The 26,280-nt window shown below is 36.4% G+C and overlaps 2 protein-coding genes across 3 annotated transcripts in view; one reads left to right on the top strand and one right to left on the bottom strand.

Annotated features, from left to right (window-relative positions):
* Nucleotides 1–14,157, bottom strand: part of LOC131683661 (mothers against decapentaplegic homolog 4) — a 29,008-nt gene extending 14,851 nt beyond the window's left edge. For both annotated transcript variants that reach the window (XM_058965838.1, XM_058965837.1), the window contains exon 1: nucleotides 13,330–14,157. In XM_058965838.1, the coding sequence (XP_058821821.1) occupies nucleotides 13,330–13,390 (61 nt within the window). In that variant the 5' untranslated portion in view covers nucleotides 13,391–14,157. The remainder of the gene's footprint in view (nucleotides 1–13,329) is intronic.
* Nucleotides 14,158–15,003: 846 nt separating this feature from the next.
* Nucleotides 15,004–16,216, top strand: LOC131683663 (protein unc-50 homolog). Its single transcript, XM_058965840.1, has 3 exons — nucleotides 15,004–15,459; nucleotides 15,519–15,584; nucleotides 15,644–16,216. The coding sequence occupies exons 1-3, from the start codon at nucleotides 15,207–15,209 to the stop codon at nucleotides 16,138–16,140; spliced, it is 816 nt and encodes a 271-aa protein (XP_058821823.1). The 5' UTR covers nucleotides 15,004–15,206; the 3' UTR covers nucleotides 16,141–16,216.
* The last annotated feature ends 10,064 nt before the right edge of the window (nucleotides 16,217–26,280 follow it).

A 26,280-nucleotide genomic window follows, 5' to 3' on the forward strand; every position in this document is an offset into this window, starting at 1 on the left:
CTTCCCCTGGTTGCTACACAAATACCTGTACTATCAGCACCGGGCGTGGGTATAAGCTATTTACTAACCGTCATCATAACACGACACCGCACCGGCGGTTGGTAAACAGGTTGGGAAATGGAAACTTATCGTTTCGGTTTACAGCGAGTGTCTATATTTGGTAACTTCTTCCAACCGACGCCAACGTTGCTATTCGCAGAAAGGAGGCAAAACAAAGGAAAATGTAAAAGATAGGATCTCGCGATAAATGTTATGCAGAAGTGTTCTGCGTGAATTTTGATTCGACTCGTGAAAGATTTTTATTTTAAATAAAATTATGGATTGAGCTCAATAAATGAAACTATCGGTTGTGAGTCAATAAATTATTTGATTGAATTCAATAACATTTTTTTAAAGTTTACAGAAATTAAAACAATTATTGAAATTAAAAGTTTATTGTAACTTTAATGAAAATATACTTTCAAACCTCGATTCACACCAATTATTTTGTCGTTTGATAAAATGAACAGTATTTGTTTGTATTCAATTTACCCACAGTTTTGATTATGCTGTATGTTTTCTGCGTGAAAGTAACAATTAGTGCATCTAAGCAGCTTGGATTGAACTGGAAGATGTAGCATTATGTCAAGCTGGGCATGATGTGTCCCAGGATCCGATTGATGGGATGCTAGCAAGAAGCGGAATTTCATTGGCTTTGAAGCTTGTAAAAGCCCGAAAATTTTTATATGTGGAGGCCAATACGAAAGCTAATGATAGTGTCCAACGAAAATCGAAAATCGCTGCGAACAAATGGTGATGATTGTGGGGACTGTGGAAACTAAGATTCGAGAAGAAAGAAAATGCGTGTATTTTTCTCGCGCAAAGTTTTTAATTCAGGACCAGTAGTAAAAAGAAGATCACAACGATAATGGTTTATCACACACTCTGCAGCGCTTAGTTCAAAAACGCTGGATTTAATTGCTAATAGGTACGCATGGCAGGACACAGATCACACCTGTTACATCATCACCATCTCATTTCATCCGGTGGTTCATCATATTTTCGAGGGATAATATTGTGTTGTGGTGTACAGTCGTGATTCGCTGGTTGGACACTTTTTAACTGGACCGCTTTTTAGATGGACCTCCGCTAGTTGGACCATTGTCCAACTAAAAAGCATCTGAACGTCAAAATCTCGTGCCAAATTTACTTTGACAATCAATCTGACAATATTTATAGATAAGAACAGATGCATTTACACTGCCAACATCTTCTTTGGAGAGTTTTTGATATTTGTCAGTCGGTCCAACTAGCGAATCAAATTCGTTAGATGGACAACGCTGTGGCCCAACCAGCGAATCACGACTGTATACTACCCAAGATCGCTTATTTGCCCCGTTTTCTATGGGATTTCCTATCTTCATGGGACTGACTTGCGATCATAGGCAGTATAGTGAAATGCATGAACGTGAATGCACTTGGAATTCAATTCACTTAGTCTGTAAATAAGGGGAGGGCGGGAGTAGACGGGGTTGGGTGATTATACTTAACTTATAAAAATATTTTTAATACATTTTAACATTTCTAATATTGTTCTTAAAAACAGTAACACGAAATGTTAATTAACTTTATAATTTATTGTTGGACAATGAAATTGCTTGTTTCAAGACATTTATTATAAATTTACTAGAAGTATTCCGCGTCGAACAATGTGGAAATGTCCTATAATTCTAGGATAGCCACTTTTGTTAATTCGTTGCAATAGTTTTTGACTTACTCCGACAATTTTATGCAAACTGTGGATACATGGATGTGGATTTGATGACCAATTTGGTAAGCAGCGAAATTTGGCACTACCCCGCAGGACCGTTGTTTGAAAGCAAGATTCCGTGTTATGTCATTTGCCATACTGATAAATTGGAATCAAATTTATAATTTTTGAGCAATAACTCATTATTCGATTCCATCTTTGGAATTACCGTATCGACGACAAAATGTTGAATTCAGTTAATATATATCTGTATTAACTTGCCACAAATTCGTGTGTACCAATTTGCTCCAGGGTACGCACTTAATGTTTATTTCTTGAAATAGATGTAGTTGTAGTTAGTATTTCAGCTCCAGCGGAGCCGGAATACTACACAGTTAAGCTTTTTCGGGAAATCGGCCGGAATACGAATTATGAATACGAATTAGAACCAACCAGAATTTCCGATTGAGTTTTACTTTATCCATAGGTGCATGCAAAGTTCATATATCGATTACTGGAAGCCTATTGGCCGATAGTAGCGCCGGCTAGCGGCTACTTGTTGCCAAAGGCCTTGTTTATGTTATAAAGGCTCGCACAGAGTGAACCCAAATCTACCTATCGAACAGTCAGATGGCTACCTATCGTGCAAAGTGTGTGTGTGTGTTAACCTTCCTATCTCCCACTAGCTGGTAGTGATTTGCAGAAAAAAGATGTTTGCATGTATTTAAACATTCATGCAAATAACTTGGTTCACGGATTTAAGAAGGTGTTAGCTCAATTGACTTTCCGGTGACCCATTTCGTGTACAGTGCCAGACATGTTCCGAGGTCATCGTTCCATCAACTAGCCTCGCCTTACTGTAATGTTTGTATCAATTGGGTTGTAACATTACAGTAAGACTTTCGATTCCATTTAAGCAGGAAATCGACGCGTATTTAGTATATTGGTTCAATTTGTATATATAACATAACACATGTGTACTAGAAAACTTAGCAGTTTTTGCAGTTTTCTACCTTCATTTCTATCTCCCATTTATGTCCCCTTTGACTCTCATCCACATTTCTTGAATTCCTGCTTATTTAAGAAAGAAAAGGGGAAATAATAAAAAAGAACCGATAGACTCCGTGTTTTCCTCAGCGCTTCCGTTTCTCATAGTCTGGTGTCACTGCCTGTTGGACTTGTGTAAGTTGTTCCATTGGAGATCTCCAAGGAGCTGTAATTGGAGGAAGATCTGACTTCTATCCAGAAGTATCAGTTTTTCACATTAATAGATTATATGTGTACACTACAAAACAATCCCGTGTATAACGCAACCATTTTTTGAAAATTTATCTGTACATATACACACATAAACACATACACATATATACATACATGTATACATAAAACCGATTTAATCCACCCATCAGTGGGATGAGACACCTCTCATACATATAACTGTTGTATTATTCATTAAATTACCAAACGCACGCAAAGCTGGCAAGCAACTATATGTGAGACAAGCACAGCCTCGAATCTTGCACGTATAACACGTATAATAAACAGAATAATTTAAAAAACAATAACAAAACAAACCAAAAATCAAAACAATTATGAAGCAAAAAAAAAGTTATTCATAAAATGGATAGAATGATTCATATAAATCAAATTAATAAAACAAATCAAATTAGCTCAAATAAAAATCAGACAATATTAAAAAAGTTATGAAATTAAGAGAGTAAACTAAATTGTTTCAAGCTGTCATCCAATAACTAAAAGAACTGACTAAACCGAATTAATAAAATGAAGAAACTGAACAATATATGAACTGGGAAAAACTTACAATTTAATAAAATGATTAAACAAATGAAACAAACAACATGAATAAAACAATAAAAAAAATTATTGAATTAATAAGATAAATAATATGAATAATGTGGATAACACTAACCGCCATGTTTGAAAAATGCAAAAACAACCAAGTCCATTGCAGCCGCCAGAAAATTTGTCGTCTAAGTATTGAAATTACCTTTAAATCGCATTCGCAAATAGCATTTGTTCCTAGGGGCAATTAGCACAGGCGAGTTGATTCAAACGTCAAACCATTCAAATGGCCTGACGATCTTCGTCCGCATTTTTTTGACCGGGTACTGACTCCATTCAGATATCCGAACCGGTTCCGGAATGAGTTTAACTGGGAATCAGTGAAATCGTTGCATCAACTAGTCAAGTTCAGATGGCGCTGTCGATGCTAAGTGGGAACATTTTTTTGGTAGGTCGCTCGAGTCGCGCACATACATAGTAAAATAATTGTGATGTGACGATAAAATCACTACGTCAAATTACACTATTCCAACTATATTTTTGCCTACCAACACATAACACAACAGGAGAAACGACCTACCGAGCGATTAACTTCGATTTCCTATTAAATATACTATATTTCACTGCAAAATTTTGTAAACTATGGGAGGAACGCAAAATCACTTCCGAGAGATTCGGCAGTGCTGCCACCATCCATGGCTACCTATCGTGCAAAGTAAACAAATATTCTTCTTTCAGAGAACATGCAAGAAATGTATTAGTTAGTTAATATCATGGCGAAATATTTCAATCGTCGAAACAAGACACTGTATTCAGTTTATTATGCTTTTTTGTAACAATGTAAAATAAATTACATGGAATAGTATCAAGAATAAAGTGCTATAAGCCACGAAACAGTGGGTTTTCAATTCACTCAATATTAATTTATTGTGTAACTCGGTTGAAGTCACTCAAAATTACAGCAAAAATTATGGGTGCCAGAAACAAAAAAGATGGCATCGTTGCGCATTCCTCTGTACGGGACTCTATAATACCACAGACACTAATTGTTGTTTGCTTAAAAATGATAGTTATATGTATTACACATACAATCTGAATTGGATATCATTTATTAATAGCAAAAGTAAAATTACTTTTGGTATGGGTCAAAATCCACATTGAGCGGAAATTCCGGAGAAACTATTGTTGGTTCAGCGCAATTCACAGCAGTCACGAAAGAGTTGACGATACTCCTTTTGTTCACGAGCACTAGATGTGTTTGGTGAATATTGGTTTGGAACTTCCTCTCAACGTGAATTTTGATAATTGTCTTTTAAGCACAAATCTCCGATCAACATGGGGAACGTGCTATTTGAACCAGTCGCTACTGATTCCTGATTCTAGTTCTAGGTTAGTTAGATGAGATATGATTACTATAACAACGTGCTCCGTGTATCAACCTAGGAAAACAACGCATTTTACGCAAGTTAATATTATTATTGAAGCCACACATAAAATACTATCACTTAATTATTTTTGTTTTACTGTATACTGTTCTGCCCAAGTTGTACAGTAATGTTTTCATTTCGAATGGTTACAGTCTAGCGTACCAAGTATTCATTAATAAGCCCACTATTCTGCGATTCAAAATTGCCTTTGAATATACTTAAAACCCAGATATGTTTACCCGGCTATGCTGTCTACAATATGACCACAGCTGATGGACAAAATTTATGTAAAAATCAGCGTAAACGTCTATTACCTGGGGTATGGCAGTATTCTCACATACATTAACGCGCAATTTTTCTCCCATCCGAATATATTTGACTGCAGCGTCTGAAGGACGTACGTCAGATGGCTTCCGTAAAATTTGGTAAAATCCAACTTTCTCTGGCTTTTCAATATAGTATTAGCTCCACTTCAAAGGCTTCGAAATACATAAAAACGAAAGCGTATTCGAAACTGATCGTTCGTATAAACTGTTTCCGCAAAACAATCGTTGAATGGTCGTAAAGGTTCCTTCTCCGCAAGTTTGTTTGTAATATCTAGCATGAGATCCTTTTCATTACACTCCTGATTCAGAGCGGCCGTAGTATGTGCTTCAGACAATCACCCTTATTCTTGTTTACGACGAATGCGAGATTCGTTCGAAAGCGATTCGAACGAATAGTAAGCGCATTTGATTTTGCTGTCGTAAACGGGAATACAAACCACTTTCGAATCTCGCATTCGTCGTAAACAAGAATAAGGGTGAATAACTTCTGGGTAAACATTAGTTATTAGAATTCATTGTCCGTTCCGAACCCATAACATTTCTTAGAATTTTTATTACATAGAGAATTTTAGCATATTTGAACAAAAAACTGTCTTATTCAATTCAATAATACAATATTTATTGCTTCAAACGGCAAAATTAATGGTATGAGCATTTTTTTCATTGAAACAATAATTAACTCTTAATCTCAATAAACATTTCCAGTTTGAATAATTTTACAATCATTGCAATAAAATATTTTTAGAAAATAAAACGATGTTTGTTACTGAAATGGTTTTATTGAATTCAATAAATAAATGTATTTTCTTTCTAGCGATATTTTTTTCACCGAATAAAGTCCATATCATTAAAAAAACTATTATTTTATTGCATGATTGCAAAAAAATGTAACGTAACTATAATAACAACTACCGGTGTAAAAACAGATTATTATTTTGGCAACCTATTTACCAACGACCGGTGCGAAAACGGGTGTCTAAATAAAATATTATCGTTTAGCGTAATCAAAATACACACGCATTTGCTTACGCACCGGTGCTGATAGTCTAACTATTGCTTGTGACTTTGTATGTATGAATCTAATTGTGAATCCTATGGTGGTGTTTGCGTGGAAGGTATGAGTTTTAGCGTTAGAGTCCAGGGGTGAATATCGGTCTGGGTTAGCGTGGGTGTTTACTAATTGTGTAAAGCGAACCCTACACGAGTAGAAATAGTGTCAATAAATCAATTATTGATCAATGCGATCATTATATTACATGCAAAGCCAATTTAAAAATATTGATCCTGTAAAAATCAAATGGGATTGACGTATTGATGCTGTTTTGTCAATATTTTTATTGACAATAGTCTGGTCTCGTGTCCGCTTAATAGTGTGATCGCGAAGGGCTCGAGCGTTTGAATGCTAGCGTGTATTTAACCTTGCGTGCACAAATTCGATTTTATAATCGCGTAGCCATTCGCATATTCGCGTATATTCTTGAGCGATCGCACGCGGACCGTGTCTGATAATAAATTTTTAGTGTATGGTAGAGGAACGTGTTGTCTAGTGAATATGAGCGTCAGTTTTTATTGGTCCAACTGAAGGCATGAGGCTAGGCTGATCGAGAGTAGACTTCCGGACGTAATCGATTCATGATCGCGCGAGCGGTGGGTGCTTGAGACCGCGGTTGTAAAGTTATAAGTGCTGCAACGTTCACCTAATTACCGGGGTATTTAAATGTTGGCGAAATTGCGGGCGAAAGTATGTGTGGATGATTGGAATTGTATGTTCGCGTTTGTAATCAGGTTTGTGTTATCGCAAAGGCTAGGTGCGTTTGTGCATTTTGGATGTAAACGTTTGTAAGTGTATATGAGAGAATATGCAATTGATTGTGTTAGTGTTAGTATTAATCTAACTTAAAATGTAGTAATAAAAGGAAAAATAACATGCCGAATTAAAAGAAAAAAAATATGGAGATATTAAAAAGACATTTTTGGTATAATTGAGTACCGTAAAACGGGGTATCTTTTAACACCGGGGTATGATTGATCAAATGAGACTTTTTTCAGTAACGTACGATAAGATGATTCTCTCTAACAAAATCGTCAAAACAAAATACAAACCATATTCTAAACATGTTCAGCATCTACTGTCAACGATTATCTCGTCTTTTAATGCACCTTTTATGAACACAAATTCAAATTGAAAATGATATCACTTTCCTGCATCGTTTCAATCTGTTCAAACAATTCCTTGTATATTAATGAAATCAACCAAATTCAATTGAACTGGTCACTTTTTTAGAAACCGTAAATATTTTTGTCCAATAATTTATTTTAAAAATCCGAGATTTTTATTGCTAACTATTTTATTTCATACTATGTTGCGTTTCGGCTTCGCCTCATCAGAAACCGACACTAACACATTGTCGGAATAGATTAGCGCCGGCTTGACGCAAATCCCTTAAAACTAAAACACACTATGTGTTTCAATCAAACGACTGATCAAACGTGATGTCCCGTTCGAGCAGAAGTTCTGTTTATGCCGATGAGACACAAGTGAAGCCGAAACTTGTCTTGGCTTAGCAGGCCTATGCGAAAGCACTATGCTATATTTCACCCTAAAGAGGAAAATTTGGTAAAAACCAAAATTTCTCACTAGGGTGAAAATTTGTTGGTAAGAACCAGTCTTTGTACAGGAGGGCACAAATAAACAGAACTTCTGCTCGAACGGGACATCACGTTTGATCAGTCGTTTGATTGAAACACATAGTGTGTTTTAGTTTTAAGGGATTTGCGTCAAGCCGGCGCTAATCTATTCCGACAATGTGTTAGTGTCGGTTTCTGATGAGGCGAAGCCGAAACGCAACATAGTATGAAATAAGGATTTGTGCCCTCCTGTACAAAGACTGGTTCTTACCAACAAATTTTCACCCTAGTGAGAAATTTTGGTTTTTACCAAATTTTCCTCTTTAGGGTGAAATATAGCATAGTGCTTTCGCATAGGCCTGCTAAGCCAAGACAAGTTTCGGCTTCACTTGTGTCTCATCGGCATAAACAGAACTTCTGCTCGAACGGGACATCACGTTTGATCAGTCGTTTGATTGAAACACATAGTGTGTTTTAGTTTTAAGGGATTTGCGTCAAGCCGGCGCTAATCTATTCCGACAATGTGTTAGTGTCGGTTTCTGATGAGGCGAAGCCGAAACGCAACATAGTATGAAATAAGGATTTGTGCCCTCCTGTACAAAGACTGGTTCTTACCAACAAATTTTCACCCTAGTGAGAAATTTTGGTTTTTACCAAATTTTCCTCTTTCGGGTGAAATATAGCATAGTATTTTATTTCGACAATTTTCCCGAAAAAGTTCGATAAAAGTCGGCCGCATCCTTACACGCAATTTTGGTTTCTTACGAGACGACACAATATCGGATCAAAAAATCGCCTGCAGATATGCAATCTACACAAAATTTGGAGCGTTACTTCTTATTTCGATACACATATTTTGCTGATCAAAGTTACCCCGAAAACAACGAATAATAATTTACATCAAATTTATTTTATTTTTATAGTAAAACGAAATAAATTACCAAACAATCTGGACGTGTTCCATCTATGGGTGCCAGTACTTGTTTTAAAAATGCAAACAGAAAAGTAATCTAAGGGGCCGTACACAAATGACGTAGCTTTTTTCTGGCGATTTTCGACCCCTCCCTCCCCCCTCGTAGCATTTGGTCACAAAATTCTAACCTACCCCTTGTAAATGACGTAGCATATCTCTAACCCCCTCCCCCACGCAACGTGACCGGGAGATGAAAAAATTACATATGTTTTTAATTCTTTTAGCCCTTAAAGGCGCAAAGCAATTTTTTTCAAATTTTCTGAAAATTGTCTAACAGTTTTAATACGTTACTATGATAATTTTGAGATGGTTTTCGCAATGTTGTTTTAAAACAACATTGCGCATTTAAGGGTTAAATATATGTCCTTACAAAATGTTTGACGACTTTTATCAATATTTTCATTATAACAGCAAATTGCCAACAAAAGAAGCCCATTTCATGACAAATATAGTGTGGATAGTTTTGTTTAGAATTTTACATGTCACAGAAAAGTACACTGCCAACGATTTTAGGAAGCATAAGCTCAACTAAAATACTAAATTTTCTTTGATTGAGTCCGAAAGAAATAAGTCTACTAGTTAGCAATATTAGCTAACTAATGTGGAAATTTAAATCCGCATGAAAAATCTATCCTTTTCTTTGCGAGCCTGCCATTCCGCGAACAGTAAAATTTACAAAATGAAAAACAGCGTGAAAATCAACTTAGGAATGGAGGAACATTAAATTGTTTTTTCTAATTAATGGGTTTTGATGCCCGCCAAAAAATTTAAACTTAATGCTACGTCGCACAACTTCTGACCCTACCCTCCCCCTCGTCACACTTCGTCACAAATTTGGTGTACCCCCCTACCCCCTAAAATGCTACGACATTTATGCATGACCCCTAATAGAAGTAAAACAAAAATAGACCAATGAAGTAGAAGAAAAGAACGGGAGGGATTGTTATTGTTATTGCTATTTATCAGTGTGCATTCGGGCTGTGTCAACAACCTATTTCTGCAACCTATGTGCATTAACAGTACACCTACTGTCTCACCGTTGCACTAAACAGTGAGAGCAGTGGTTTATGGTCACACCTATAACCGCACACCTAGCTTCCTATGAGCGGTTTGCCGGCTCAGAGGCTCTATGTTGCTCAGGGATACATTGCTCCTATACACATCCATGCATACATACGGGCTTACATTCATACATACATACTATTTGGCACAAGTTTAGAGCGTGTAACGTCGTGTCATCTAGTCTGTGTAATGTGTCATCATCGATGCTAGGATGCCTTGGAGTCTACGTCATATTGGCAAAATTCGTTTTGAATCCGCTTCTGTCTCTCCCTAATCTCATTTTTCTCTCCTAGGTCCGAAGCGGACCAATTCACTATTAATTGATACGGTAAACTTACTATCATTATTAGTCCTCACTCCCAAATACTTTTTCCTACACACAACCAAATACAAATTTGTATTTGACGCAACTGTACCATTTCATCTCTATACTATAACAGAATTCGATTGTTCCTGTTCTATATACGTATGCATTACATTATGGACCAGGCAAACCCTCAATTTCTTTCTATTATTATTATCCTGAGTAGTTAGACGAGTGAAGGGATTTCAGGGTTTCGCAAAAAGAATCTCTGCCCATAAAGGACATAAGAATTATTTATCCACTATTCCCCACAAAGTTTGCTCGAACCGATTGTCCGCCTGGTTCGACTCGAACAGACGACTCCAACCCGAAAGGGCTGCTTATCATTTCTGAGAGCCGGTGTACTTGGTTGAATTAAATAATCGTAAGAACAAGTCCTGAATAATTAACTATCTCTTAGGTGCCAGCCCTGCACTCCTTACTTGAACTAACCTCATACCCACGGTCAAAAGAGTCGACAACTAGTAGGATCCACATGTCCCCCATCCAAGCGAGCTGATCAACTTGCAAGTAGGAGCACACATCTACCAAAACCAGCCAAGAAGGTTTCCGAACCAATGAGAATAGACCATGCCAGTCAAAGGCCACAGGCCCAGCGCCATCTCGTACAGTTCCTGAAATTAAGAGTTTTGTTTGTAATTCTTGCAATTAAAACTTCGCATTGATTTCGCTTGTCTTCTTCCCGATCTCCTCTTGGGTCCTCTTAGGTCTGAAACGGATCAATCAACTATTAGTAAATCAGAGAGCGCTGTCAACCGTTATTATCCACGAAGGCTAAATTCCCTCCAGCTATTCTTTCTGCTCTAGTGTGTATTAATGATTACTTAAATGATTGTTGCATCAGATTGAATTATTCTGTTGTAACATCGCTATGCTTGTTTAATATAATGGATATTGTTAGGTGTGATCCTCCTCATCAGACGTCCTCTCGTCCTCACTCCTAGTTTTCCTAACCTTGTTAAATGCCTCTCCCGTCGGCTATACTTTTTGCTTATTCGATTCAATTAGGAAGATTAATATGTTACAACTAAATCACTGAGAACAGACACCCAGGCGTCGAATAAACAAGTTTAAAACATTTGTTTTGCTATTTGAACTAATCTCTGCTAGACCACTACGGTCATCATATTGGCATAATCCAGTACAATTGTGATAGTCACTTGGGCATCTATTGTGTGGTCCACTGTCAATTCAGTAAAACTGACGCACTAAATGGAACAACGGTACAACCATCACAATTTTCTTTGGATGCACCGTAATTTTTTTCTCAACTTTTACGGTTAAGCTGGACGTCTGTTCTCTGTGCCTAAATAGATGTTGCTTCTCAGTTTAGCACGAACCGGGGGAACTTGGCCTTGATCCCACTGCGCTGACATCGATGTTACGTGATATTCGTTATGGAATATTGTTTGTTTGGAGGCCATAAACAATGTCTCGCAGAAAAAGGAAATAATCGAAAACACCTTCCCCCTTCAAGCATATTGCAACTTGTTGTCAGTAGCGCTCAAGTAGTAGTAGTCTCAAATTCATTTTCAGTTTTTATTTCGCTAAATCATGTTGTATTACGCTTCACCCTAATTGTTTATATTCGACAAACTTTATGAACGGCCCATTGGTGATATCTTTAAAGCAGACAATCCAATGCAAAATAGGATTGACAGGATTTTTTTCGCTTTTAGTACCTTGTGTCACATCGTTGTTTGTTATACATACTAAGAATACCAAATCATATGATGTGATGGCCGGAAGATTAGAGAAGCAACCCTCCCCCCTCTTCCCCCCAGAATGGTCATTCTGAATTTTTTAAACAAACTCGCCGCAAAAACTCGAGCAGCGCGAGTTACCACACGAAACCCTGGCCAAATAGGATACGATCACTCGGCACAGCAAAGCGATCAATGTCAGAAAATACGCACCGCGAGAAAAAAGAACCATAAATGCATGAAACATTCAAACCCAGTGCCATATTGAAGAGATCTTTCTCCTGATAATAGCATATCAAAAATCCAGGACATCAAGTCCGAGGGATTGCCCTTCCTATGATGCTTCTCAGGGATAGACCGTTCCAACATCAAATTCAATATCAATTCTTCAAAAGGGCTAATAAGATTTTTATAAACAAACTTAATTCGCTCATTATTCCGCTGTCGAGTCAAATTTCATGAAAGATACACATGAATCAACATCTTTACCCTTGGTAGAATCAATTTCAAATGTCTTCTGGGTTGAAAATATAACAAATTAAGAGAAATCAGCAAAACAAAAGTTTGTTTACAAATCTTATTAGCCCTATTCTAATGTTGATATGGAATTATGGTCTTGTAAAATTTTGGTCTTGTCAAACTGCAAATGACGTGAAAACCCAAGATGATACCAGATAAGGTATAGGCATAGGTAAAGCGAGAGTTTTGGTTTTACAACTGGCAACATCTATATTGCGTAAATACTGCTTTACTTCCAGAAAAAAGAAGTTGTTAAAATCGAAATTAATTAAAACAATGTTTTGAATATAGAAACTAGTGCTTTCAGCCTTTTTGAGGTCCTCAAGGCGTTTGCCACCAATAATATTATTGTACACACATGTATGCACCTTATGCAGATTATCTTGAATCTGTTTTGCGCTTGTCAAAGCTGCCACTCTTCTTATTCTTATCTGGACACGCTCTTCTTCCCTTTGGGGCAGACCCTCGATCAAGTCCTCCCCCTCCCCCGGGTGAAATTCACCGAACCTCGAACGCCTTACGGTCATATCTGGCTGAGCCTAAACGTCACACAGGTTCCTCTCCCCGCACCGTTTTGATTCGATTTCAACATGACATTTTGGCATTTATATGCTGTTCAACTGGACAATGGTCCCACTAGTAGAGATCCAACAAAAAGTGACCAATTAAATTTGTTCAAGCAATGAACAAGGATGACAATCAACTATACGTTTTGTGATTTTGATTTTGTACAACACAGAAACAGATTTTTCCTTATACTGTTTTTTGGTAACATTTACCTATACCTCTACTTACTTTCCTGTGCAGGAGGAAGTCCGGCTGCGTACAGATGAGCACCGCCTGATAATCCCACCATCCTCTCGAAATCCTGGGTAAGACCCAGGTTGCTTTTGGAATCCACTGTAGTGAGGAATTGGAAACACGCTGTGGCTGAATCGTAGCTGCCTTGTTTGCCAGCGGGAATGGCACTGTACAGTTCACAGGCCTCTTGCTAAGTGTTCTATTCTACTTCGAGGCACGATTAATTGCTTTCTCTTCAATATTAAACTTTCTACCCAACCGAAGCCATTGGTGCACAGTGTATTACAAACAATGCTGTTATTGTTTACAGCTTTATCAAACTTTTATTGTGACTTTGTTTTGGGGAAATAATCACCCTTTTCTTTTTCCAGAAGGTCGTCCAAAAGAAACCAGATAGAAACACAGAGAGGGAACACTTTCATGTGCATTAATTATTCATATTTATTCCACTCCTTTGCTACATGCCGAGGAACCGAACACTAATAATCCGTATATTAACCGCGTTCTGGATTACGCTTTTGCACAGCTCAGCAATGTAATCCTTTCTGACGATACTAGGTGCTGCAAGGAACAGCCCAGCCAGAGAAAATTCAACACAATTTTTCACTGCCTAGTTTTGGCAGTGTTTTTCGATTAACCACAATGAACTACATCTCATCACAGAAACCTTTTAATATCCAAAGACTCGCGAATCACTGGTTACCCGTATGCGTCACATATCCGGCGCAAGAATCGCGAAAATTTCACTACAAATCATTCACCGAAACTTTACTTCTTTCAGACCGACCGATAAGTTTTTTAAAATGGCGAACCATAGCGCACTTTTTCATAAGAACCCATGTTAACACTTGGGCGATAGGAATTCGACGTCAACATTTCATAAGGCATTATATACAATATGCTCATGTTGAGAAAATGGCGTCTGAAAAATTACCTCGTACTTTATATTCCCATTTATGAACAGGAGCTTGATTTAAGGACCAAACAACTCAATGCCATGTTAAATTAACCATTTTTTCCGAATAGTACACCAGATTTTATTAAAAAATTGTATTTTGAACGATTTTTGCAGATAAATTTTTTGGTCCCTTTTGAAATATCGTACTGGTTTTGTGCCCTCTCTTATAATCCCTTTTCGGCGAGACGATAGCTTATAGTGCGTGCGGGTGAGCCCTTTTGTTTACAGCAAATGATTATGTGACGTTTATTTTGATCCCTTTCTTGGTGTTGCGATGTTTTTGTTCCATTTTCAAGTATAGTCTTTTTCATTAAGAAAAGGGCCCATAAGCAAATTTTCCCGTTTTGTTGTTTGGTGTATATGAACCGTTAATTTTTGAGGGGAAGTGAAAGGGAACATAATCAAAACAAGTTATTTTGCTTATGTGCCTTTTCGATAATCTATTATTTCGCCAACAGCCAGGCTTCAGAACCGGCTTATTTAAGGTGTGTTTAAAGCTTTGTTAGTGTCTATTTGAAGTAAGTATTAACCGGAATTGTTTACGTTTTGTTTATCGGCCCATTTGAAATGTTCTCGTCGAATTTACTAAATATAGATTGGCGAATGCATAGAAAACAGCAAAATTCATGCACGCTTATCTAGTAATGTGTATGATTAAGAATTTTTTTTCCATATCCAAACTGTCTTGGCTTAGAGTGTATTCATGTACTGTCATTTGATGACAATTAGAAAAACATTAAAGAAAATATCAAAACAAAGTTTTTATTCGTCACTCATAAAAAAGTTAGGCCGTTCAAAGTTTACAATCAGGCTTATATCACTTCATTGACTATTAATTACATTAAATTCTATGTTAGAAACATTGATTGTTTAAATATTTCAGTACGGACTGTAGCCAGACAGATATTACACGATGAAGTACTCAACTTCGCCTACACCGTCTCGGAGTAATAGCTCCCTACTTGGGATGTCATCGAGAACCACATCACCATTGCCCCCACCTGCCAGCTACCGAACCGATTGCATGAGTGCAACCAATAAAAGCTACAAGTATCTACGGCGATTTGTCAAGTTTGATCAAATGGATTTTGAATATGCACTCTGGCAAATGCTGTATTTGTTCATTGCACCGAAAAAGGTGTATCGGAATTTCAACTATAGAAAACGTAAGGCTTGTCACAGTGTTGTCCGTTTCTAGAATTATTCTACTAGAATACATTTTTAGAAACCAAATCACAGTTTGCTCGAGATGATCCGGCATTCCTTGTACTGCTCGTAGGCTGCCTTTGCGGTAAGTTCAATCTTGTGATTCTTGGCTGATATATTAATTTACTTGGTTTAAATTTCTAGTGACATCCATTGGTTTTGCTTGGGTTCTAAGTTTAGGAATCGGCCAGAGCATCCTGTTTCTGTTGTACGTGGTCTTCGTAGATTGCATTTTGTGCGGAATGATTGTTGCCACCATGCTGTGGGTTGTTTCGAACAGGTACCTTAGAGAACAAATCTCGGACATGGATGTAGAATGGGGTTACGCTTTTGATGTTCATCTGAACGCGTTCTTCCCACCCTTAGTGTTACTGCACTTCATTCAGTTGTTCTTCTACCACCCCCTGATTAGCCACGAGTGGTTCATTTCCACCTTCATTGGCAACACGATTTGGTTGGCGGCTTTGGGTTACTACATCTATATCACCTTCCTGGGCTATAACGTGGTACCCGGCTTAAGGAATACGCGAATAATACTTGTTGCATTGCCATTGGTATTCTTTTTTTACGTGGTCACAATAATCATGCGTTGGAATTTGAGTGTATCCTTGATGTACTTCTATCACTATCGAGTATTGTAAGTTACCGAATCGCCTCGAATGGCAGCAATTTATGACTGACGTCTGTTGGACTGGAGAATAAAGAATAAAACATTAACGTTATTGTGTTTTGCATTAAAGAGGTAATAATAGAAGTTTTATATATGACCATGTATATGGATTTTTGACCATGTTAAACTACAGATTTCTGGATCAGTGTAAACAGATATACGAATAACGAAGACAACCAGAGCAATATTAACGTCTGGTACAAAAGTACAATGTAGTATACAAATCTTCAATATAGGATACACGGAAGATATTGGAAATGAGTATGGTAGTATAATATTTGAAGTATAATAGTGGAATATATCAGTAGTATTCCTAATATGGTGAGTATTATATGAATAGTTTGGAAATGGTTCCGAAGATTTCTGGAAATGGTATTTATTTATACGGGTTAATCTATTGAATTATTTCAATCCACAAACATATGAAATGCACACGGTGTAAGAAATATGGTTTTCAAATGAAATTCATGCGACATGGTGTGAAAAGCACATCAACACCATAAGAAATACCGTTGACTAAAATTTCTAAATGAATTACACGTGAATATCACATTGTTTTACTTATAGAATTCATTGGCATAAGAATCGGTGAAATCAATTGTTTTACATGTAGAAATGCACTACATGTTTTTCATGGAAAGTCATATGTAAAGTTTATACTTTACGACTCAATTGCATGGCAATGAACATTCAATGGATAAATGTCGTATTCACGTGGAATTTGTTTGAATTTAATTTGAAACACCACATGAAATGGTTTTTAATGGATTTTCATGTGAAATTCAAAGGGAAATCATTTCTTTTACTTTTTAACATGAGAACGCACATGAAAGTGATGTTTAATTGCATATGGTTTTACCGTGTCGATTATTTTCAGCGTAGAGGTGTCGCTGCTAAAACTGAAAATTTATCATCTTGCTCTCACATATGCTAGGCCCATTAGTTTGACACCTATTTCCCCGGGTACACACATGTCGTAGTAATGGGATACAACATGCTAGAGCGAGACCCCATGTTTCAGTCCGTGAATACATGGAGACAGTAGCGCTTTACTCTCTTTAGTAGTTATAATCTCTTTTCGCGATCCATTTCCCGAATTGTAAACTAGCCTAAAATACACAGGGACCCAAATCCCGTGACTCGTTTTCCGAACTGTAAACTAGCCTTAAATCAGACGTCTGAAACACGTTTGTAGATGGCGCAGTGGTCGATACAATGCAATTACAGTGCATCTGTCAAACACGTGTAGCAAACAGTTGCGCAGATGGCAAAACACGAATTTCCAACGTTTATCAATTGGGTCATTAAGCTATATATAGTTTTCCATTCTATTCGATACATTTTAGGTCCAATATACATAATATGACATTATTTAACAAAAAATTCGTTGTGATACGTAAAAACGTTTTTTTTGTTTTTTTTTTTTAAATTAATCTTATGTAAACATAGACAACCATACATAGGAAAACTGCGGTTGTTTACAGGTCGCCTATTTTTGGATACGTGATATTACTTTTAAACTTTTAGCCTGTACACTTGTTGGCTGTTTAACATAATGTGTTTTATTCCATTTTAAAATCTTACAAGCTAACCTAGCTAACCTGACTTAAACTATTCTATGTACATCAAAATGGGAGGAGTCAGTTACAATTTCAAAGTACATAATTATGTACGGGTAGCGTAAAAAAGGGAAAACAAATCAATGAATAAGTATGGGTGCATCGGTTGCTATCGGTGCTTGTTTGGTTACGCAAGGCTGTTCATTTGTCGCCTCAGCATAATAATGACCTAGTGAGAATGTTGCTATAACAAGTGGTGCGACCCAGAATGGTTTAATTGGAATGCGCCCATCTGGTTATGCAAGTTGGATTTGAAAACGATCGTTCAAGTAATTTACGATCTGTGGGAAAATATGAGTGTGGCCTCGTTTCAAGTGGCCTGAATAAAGGATATGTTAAATTTGGTTTTTATGACCTGTGACCTGAGAAGGATTCACATTGGTGCATGTAGGGATTGGTTTTGTGGGAATAATTTGTGATGCTAGAAAATAAGTCCGTTACACTATCAAGACAACACCCAAAATGAAAAAAAACTATATGCATTGGATGGTGTTTATATCAAATAAAAATAACCCTGCGGGAAAACCGAGAAAACATTTATTCATTTTTTCTGATTTTTTGTCGTGTCCTAGTGAAATTCGATATGTCAAATTCTTCTGATAGTGTCAAATCAAGAGTGTCAACGTATTTCTTTAATTTAAATTTATATTTTATTTTCACGTTTCCTGAGTTGGACAAAAGCATTTTTGTGATCACGAAAATCAGCTTTATCGATGTATGTAATAAAAAAAGATTTTGTTTTTTCTCATTTAATGACCCAATTCGAAATTTTACACAGCTTTTTGAAGAAAATTAAATTTTCTTCTAGCCTTCCCGTATAAATGTGTACCATATGCCAACCATTGCAGAAATCGTTTAAAAACCATTTTCAATGTGTTTCGTTCAACAATAGATCAACCATTGTCTGGTATAATATCGAACATAACCATTATCGTTTTTCCATACTCGACCATATGAACAACGGGTTATTAAGAACGGTCACCATATCAAAACATGCTTTTTTCCATACACATTTTGACAACATACCATTCAAGAACCGTACAGTTTATGGTGACAAGCATATTTTAGATCTAGCGATGCATAAACTATTAGGAGGAAAAAAAATCTTTTCTCTCACATTTCAATTCTATCGATTTATGAAGTTTTATTTCGTTGCACACCATCTTCTGAAGAAAGCGCATTAACACTAAGTGAAGACTGACACTTTATCCGATTGAGCTATCGTCGTAATATTGTAAGGCGAGGATTTTTGATCCTGTTTTTCTACAGATTTTTGGAGCATGGGAAACAGATATACACACAGAAAAAAAATGTTGGTAAAAATAAGAGTTTTCCACTCTTAGCAAAAAACAACCAACGCATACTCTTAGTTTAAAAATAAAACTTTTGTTTTGAGAACTATTCTTCATTTGTTTAAAAGGAAAACTTTTACTTTGATTATTATTCTTGATTAATTTAAAAGTTTTACTTTTATCCTAATACATTGGCGTTGGTTGTTTTTTGCTAAGAGCGGAACACTCTTACTTTTACCAATATTTTTTTTCTGTGTGTACGAAAAACAAAGATCACTAGAGCAATATAACCTCTGATTCAAAAGTAAAATGTAGTATACAAATCTTCGATAAAGTATACACGGAAGATATTGGAGCGGTAACTAAAATGAGTAGTTTAATAGTCGAATGACAACGATGGAATAAATCAGTAGTATTCCCAATATTATGAGTATTATATGAATAGTTTGAAAATGTTTCCTAAGATTTCTGGAATGGTATTCTGGTTGCAGTTGAAAATCGAAATAGTGAACTTGCGCCTTTCGATTTTTCTCCTATTTTCAGCGTGTGGAACTAAAGCGCAACTGGTGTAGATGATGCGCAAGTTGATTCTCTAAAGCGGACCCTACACGAGCAGAAATATTGACAATAAATCATTTATTGATCAATATATTGATGGTGTAAGGTCATCTTAAAAACATTGATCCTGTAGAATTTAAATGGGATTGATGGATTGAAGCAGCCCAACAAACATTTCGTGGTTTTATAAACGTTTTAACAGTTGCTTTATTCAGCTCTAGCTGAACATTGGAAGTATACGTGTAATCATATATCGTTTATTCCACCCTTAAACATCCGGGATTTGGAGAATTTATTCAGCTTGTCCGATTAAGACACATGAAAGAACAATTCTTCAGCACGTATACAGCCTGAAGAAAACCACAGTACAGCTTTATCAATAAACCTTTTCGTTACCGCTATTCAGCTGAGAGAATTATCATAGGAAAATTGTTAAAAAAGACATTTATTTCAAGTTCCACACGCCATCAATCTCTTTGGAAGCCATATTATTTTATTAGTGTTACGTTACAGTTAGAGAAAAATTGTATTACCTTGTTGGAAGTCATATCACGTACCTGGATCCGAACCAGCAACCTGTTGAATACTAAGCACTTACCTTACTGTCTGCACCAATCTTGCATACATCGAATGCTTAAGATTTCACGGATGTACCGACAAGTCTTGGCTGCTGAATAGAGTCTGTACAAAGGCTACAGTAGTCTTCTATAGATTTGAGTGAACCTAGTTGGCTTGGGTTCGAATTCCAACCTACGATAATTTTTTATTTCTATTTTTTTTAATTAATTATTTTTAGAACATTCGGGAATTTTAAATTAGATAATTTATTTATTTCCAAAATGATGATTATAGTCGTTTTTGTTTACAAGGTGAGGATTTATGGTTGTCACAAAACATTTAGGTAAGTAAAAATGGGTGTTATATGAAAGTGGTGGTAACTGAATAATGGATTGAAGTCATTTATAATTCTAAGGTGGCAATCTCCTCAATTTATTTACCACTCCCTGCCAAATGATTTTCTTTCCATTGTAATTTTTTTTGGTAAGCGGACGTCGCTGTTCGAATTCAATAGTTTATTTATTTATAATCAATAATCATTTCATTGTACCTTTGTTTGCAAGTCGATGGATAGAAAAAAATCATGGTGACAATGCTGGTGTCAAAAATTTATAGTGACGTTGGAACAAAAAGTTTCTCTTGTGTTCAATATGAGAATATTCATGTTTCACAAGTAAACAGACCGTTTCGAATTAAAAGGTAAATTTACATAAACGAGGGCGCGTGTGATTTGGTAAGCTTGTACATTGAAAAACTGTAAATCGTGTATTTCCGTGGTGAAAACTCAGTAGATATAAAAAAAAACTAAATAAACTTTCTTTATTTCTTTATTCATTTATTGATCTATAGCTCCTTAACTGTAATATATGCAAAACATCTCAATTGGAATATACCGAAATAATAAAAAAAAATCCTTCACTTAATTGTAAAAAAATATTGTGTGTGTGTTGGGACTCGAACCCAGGTCGGTTGCCATTCCTCATGATTTGCTAATCGCGCCAATTGTTGTAGTAGTTACAATTACCTTTGTTAAACACATAATTCAGCTAAAAGTCAAAGGTGGTATAACGGCAAATGTAAAGGTAGAATCAACCTTTTGAAGACATGTAGTGCAGCTTAATGATTAAAGGTAATACTATTGGTAACAGCATCGTTTATTCAACTCGCAATTCAGTCTAATTAAGATGGTTGAATAAAAGCTTTAATATTGTCGCTATTACATTTATTAGCAGTATAGTTCAGCCTAGTTGGAACTGGCGAATACTGGATTTTAAATAGGCTGAATAAACTGTTAATGTTTAAATAGTTCAGCGAAAGTTTTATTCAGCTTACATAACCTTTAATCTGCTTTAAATCAACACGTAGTCTTATAGTTCAGCTCCTAATGTTTGTTGGGAGTCTTGTCAATAAAGTTATTGACAATATTTCTGTCTCGTGTAGGGTCCGCTTAACATGTACACAAGATGCGCTTTAGTTATCCACTCTGCAAATAGGCAAAAAAACGAAAGGCGCAAGTCGATTTTCGACTTTCAACTGCAACCAGAACTTTTATTTATGCAACAGTTTATAAAGAACAGTTGTGCAAAAACTGAAGCAAATCTACCTATCGAACACTCAAAATGTCTACCTATCGGACACGAAGAATAACAATGCTCGAATGCGTGGGGAGTATCGTTATTACGTGATTATGAGAAAAAATTGAATGATATAATATTAACATTATTTCAAACCAGGAATATTAAAGATATAATTTTTAAAAAATATATATGTGCACTGATATTTAAATTTGGCACTATTTCAAACACCGAAACAGTTCTGGGTAGAGTTAATAATCTTCCACCGACAGTGGAAATATGAAGGTATTTCTCATAGTTAAAGTGCAGCTAAAATTTTGACAAATTTGTGTATGCATTCCACTTATATATATGTATTCAAATTTATCTTACATTGCAAATTCGACTGTTTTTTGTCACTCCCAAGCGGCAAGCGGCAAAAATCAATACCTTTCGTTCTTAATTGCGGATCAGTAGGGAACCGGAAAATCTTAAATTCTTTATACGATGTTATTTATCGTTCTAATTTTTCCAAAATAAAACTAAACACTTAATTTTAAATTTTTAAATGCTCAAAATTAACTTCTAACTGAAGCCACAGACAAACAGACATAACACTCTAAATTTCACCATCGCTTACATATCAAATTACAAATATGTTAGTGTGCAGGAACCACGCATAACGCTGTGGCGCCACTGTTCAATAATTGATATCCGCCCGTAGTAGTCTGGAAAATATTCCGAAACGAGATTGTCAAAACAAAGGTTAGTGAAAAATGCGAGAAGTCACGAAGCAAAAGTTTTGAATAAGTAATGGTATATGCTCTACTGCCTGATACCTTATTTATATAATGTCTAGTATTTCAGGGTACCATTTTGTGTTATTCGTACCGTTGGTTGTGGCATTTTTCCGTTATTAATAACGTCCGTGTGTCCCTCAAATTATGTGTTCCACTTGTTAGACATTGAACAAAGCTATTCGGAAGCGTTTACGACCACAACGTCGTAGTTATGTTTGATCAGCCCAGCTTTTAATTAATACTTTTTAATACAATGTTCTTTAGCAAAGCACACCCTCCGACAATATAAATGATTTGTTCGTTGGTATTAGATGGAAGTGGATGCGTACTCGAGTATTGATACACTACGAATCTACAGAAAACGTCAACACATTTGATATTGGAAAAGGTTCAGCTGAGAGTACTGACTAAATTATTCCTTTATCTATTGTCATAATGATTTCATTTTCATAACTGAAACTGATTTCAGAGCAGCATCTATAGTTTCGCAAGGTGAAGTTTGTTGACGAACCTGCAGGATTTAAAGACAACCAATATTGATATTCATTTCAATATATGTCCTACAATACCTACATCTTGTAATCTTTTTCCCATGATATCTATGCGTGACAGGTAATTTTTATCTGCTACTACAAATTGCAAAAAATTATGTGTGAAATCAATATATTCAATATAACGAATTTTCTCGGTGTAAATTTTCGACTGTTATTGTAATGAAACGTAAGTTTGTATATACCGCACAAGGAAATGAAAATTTATCAAAATTCAGTACAAGTTTAGACAATTTGTGCATTCTAATTAGTGAAAACACATTAGCCAAGAATGGCCATTGTTTTGCTTGCTAAAAGAGACAAAAATGATTAGTCGCTATGAAACGACGATAGAGGATTATTTTTTTGCTTTTTTTATTTGGCCCATTTGACAGGTATATCCCGGAATCAAAACAATGATGTTCCTACTACTGATGCCAGCGACAATCCTAATCTAGTGTTCTGTATCTACTATCCAATGTTGCCAATCCTCTTTACGCAACTCTACCCACACTACTTTTACAGTAAACGGCAAGTTACGGCGACCCGCTTGGAAGAAAAACGGGCAGCCAGCAAAAATCCGTCAGGATTCCGGCAGCTGTCAAAATTATCAAAATGGCGCTGCCAGAATTCAGCTATACTCCTCCCAGTTATGGCAGGCAGATTCCCCTCACCGGTTCTGTTTTGTTTATCGTTGTTTCATTTTCGCCATATTTATATTTTTCCAAGAAGGATAGTTTTGGCAGATGAAAAAATAGGAAGAAACAAAGATTTTGGTTTCAAACAAGGTAAGTAATATCACAGACTTACCAGACATGACTCTGAGAACAATTATATGAATCAAAAGTGATCACTATTTTAAATGAAGACTTTCTTTATCCATCATCGCCGCCTAGCGGCTATTCTTAGAACTACGTCATCTATTTGACACATGCACTGTGTTTGGCATGACGGTATCTACGTTGGTGTTTAAGTGGTCATTGAGTTGGAGTAGTATACAAAATGTGTGTGTGAGATTATTTCATCAGATTTAACCTCATTTTCCATAAGTAACACCCGATTTAACATCAATCCTAGCACTTAACCACGCGTGGACCATTATGACTGACGATGGCAAAACCAATTACAACACAGAAGAAACAATTCATCAAATTGTTCAAGTGATAAAGAAAAGGAAACGAAATATGGAAAATAAAAAGTAACCATTGTTTCTCAGATTTTTGTTTTCATTTCCTACCAACGTACAAAAGAGTAAGGCAATAAACAAAATTATAATGGTAGACACATACGAATTGCTTTACGGTTTCTCTTGGAATTTCTGGGTGTGTCTCGTATTTGCTTTTTAGATTTCGATATAGTGTTCACTTTTTTCAAAAAGCTTTGCATAAGAGTATTAAATATTTTATCAACCACTACGTTGAAGCATTTTAGACACAAATAGTCCTTATATAAATCAAAGTTCAAACAGCTTTTCATACGACTTTTTACATTATTGCGGTTCTGATAAAGCATCTTCGTAAATCTTTGCACAAAAACAGTGTACACCAGAAGTCCAATTTCGAACAACTTAGAGTTTGGTAATGTTCTGCCATTTTTTAGCCTGGAGAATGTCAATATTCGGTCGTTCAACTCGTCTTCGCCTTTCTCTGCAACTAAACGTTTTTTACATTGCTGATGTAGTTTTCGCGCGGCAGCGCCAACAATGTACACAATAGCATTTAATTCGTGCGGCGTGTATCTCTTACGAGCATCAAATTCGATAGGAAGCAACTTATAGCGATACTGAGTTATTTTTGTTAATTGGTGTTTAACAAATGCAGAATCGTCATCGAGAACACATTGAGCATCGTCCTGTTCACAGTTGGCTCCAGGGATTTTGTTGTTTGCAGCTATAGAGGAATATTTGAAAGCCGCTGCAAATTGTGAAGCATTCGGACTATCGTTACGACCACATCGTCGGCGGATTTCTGAAAAAAGATTCTCGACCGTATCCTGACATAGAAAGTTGGTACAAAGGCGTTCAAACCCGAACTCTTCTGTCAGTTTCCTCCACAGCCATGAAAGAGCATTAATGTTGCTACGAAAGCCGTTAAGGCTGTTCGGTTTCCGTTGTGAAATTGTGAGGGACTTTGCATTGATTTTTGCCTGTTTTAACGTAAACGTGGGTCATTTTCGAAAAAAAATGATGTAATTTAAAAGTGTTACCTCTTGTACAGTAAATGCCGAACTCTTTGTGTAGTACATACGACTAAGTTTTAACGCGGCTTCTTGTAGAAAATTTCAATGGGAAGAATTGGCTGTGATTGGTGATCGTAAAGGCTAGTGATGAAATTAAATGAGTTTTTTCTTATCCACTAAAAGAATGATATCATTACCTTAACAGAGTTTATCGCGGCTTTCGAGTTGAAAGCATCAAATAGATTATCGAAAAATCTTATAAAGCTTGCTGTGCACATCGCAGCTAGTGGTAGTATCCCCTTGTCAACATAGTACTCCATTCCATTGCCTGTAGAACTGCTCAGGGCTCGAACCGCTTGTGCCACGTTCATAGCACGGAAAGGAGCCGGAAATACACTTTTTTCTGTCAACCTTGGTACAAGTCGAGGGATGGAGTTGCAATCCAATTCGTATAATTTTTCGATATGGCTAAACGAAGCAACAGTTCCCTCAAACACAGCATTGTATCTCATCAACATACTTTTCGTGTTTTTAAGTAAGTGTGGGTTGTCGTAAATAACTGCCAGGTCTGTGCCTCCGAGCTGCATAACTGGTCTTTCCGTACTGGCTCCTGATTCTTTTACCATTTTTGTATTAGTGGTGCATTGGTCTAAGACCAACCCCACGGGATACAAACCCTTTACCCTTAATGCACGAGACAATTTTTTGATGAACTCCATCTGGATGTTGCTTCCGAGCGTATTATGCGCTAAGAGATATCCAACAGTCTGTGTGTATAAATAAGAAATGTAGTATGATGACAAGATGGCATATGGCAATTATTTTGAATGCATACCTGTTTAAACCTAGGTTTGTTCTTAGATCTACCAGGTGCATCATTCAGCTGAAAATTTTCCCACCGGTGTTGTTCTAAGGTATGAATACCCTGGACTAACACTGCGATTGCCTCCGTAGCCAGCCAGAAAGGGTTATTTTTTTCAATTTTTCGATCCACACCATCAGAAGGAAATCCAATAAACGAAT

The sequence above is a fragment of the Topomyia yanbarensis genome, chromosome 2 (assembly GCF_030247195.1).
Source record: "Topomyia yanbarensis strain Yona2022 chromosome 2, ASM3024719v1, whole genome shotgun sequence".
In the NCBI taxonomy this organism is placed as follows: domain Eukaryota; kingdom Metazoa; phylum Arthropoda; class Insecta; order Diptera; family Culicidae; genus Topomyia; species Topomyia yanbarensis.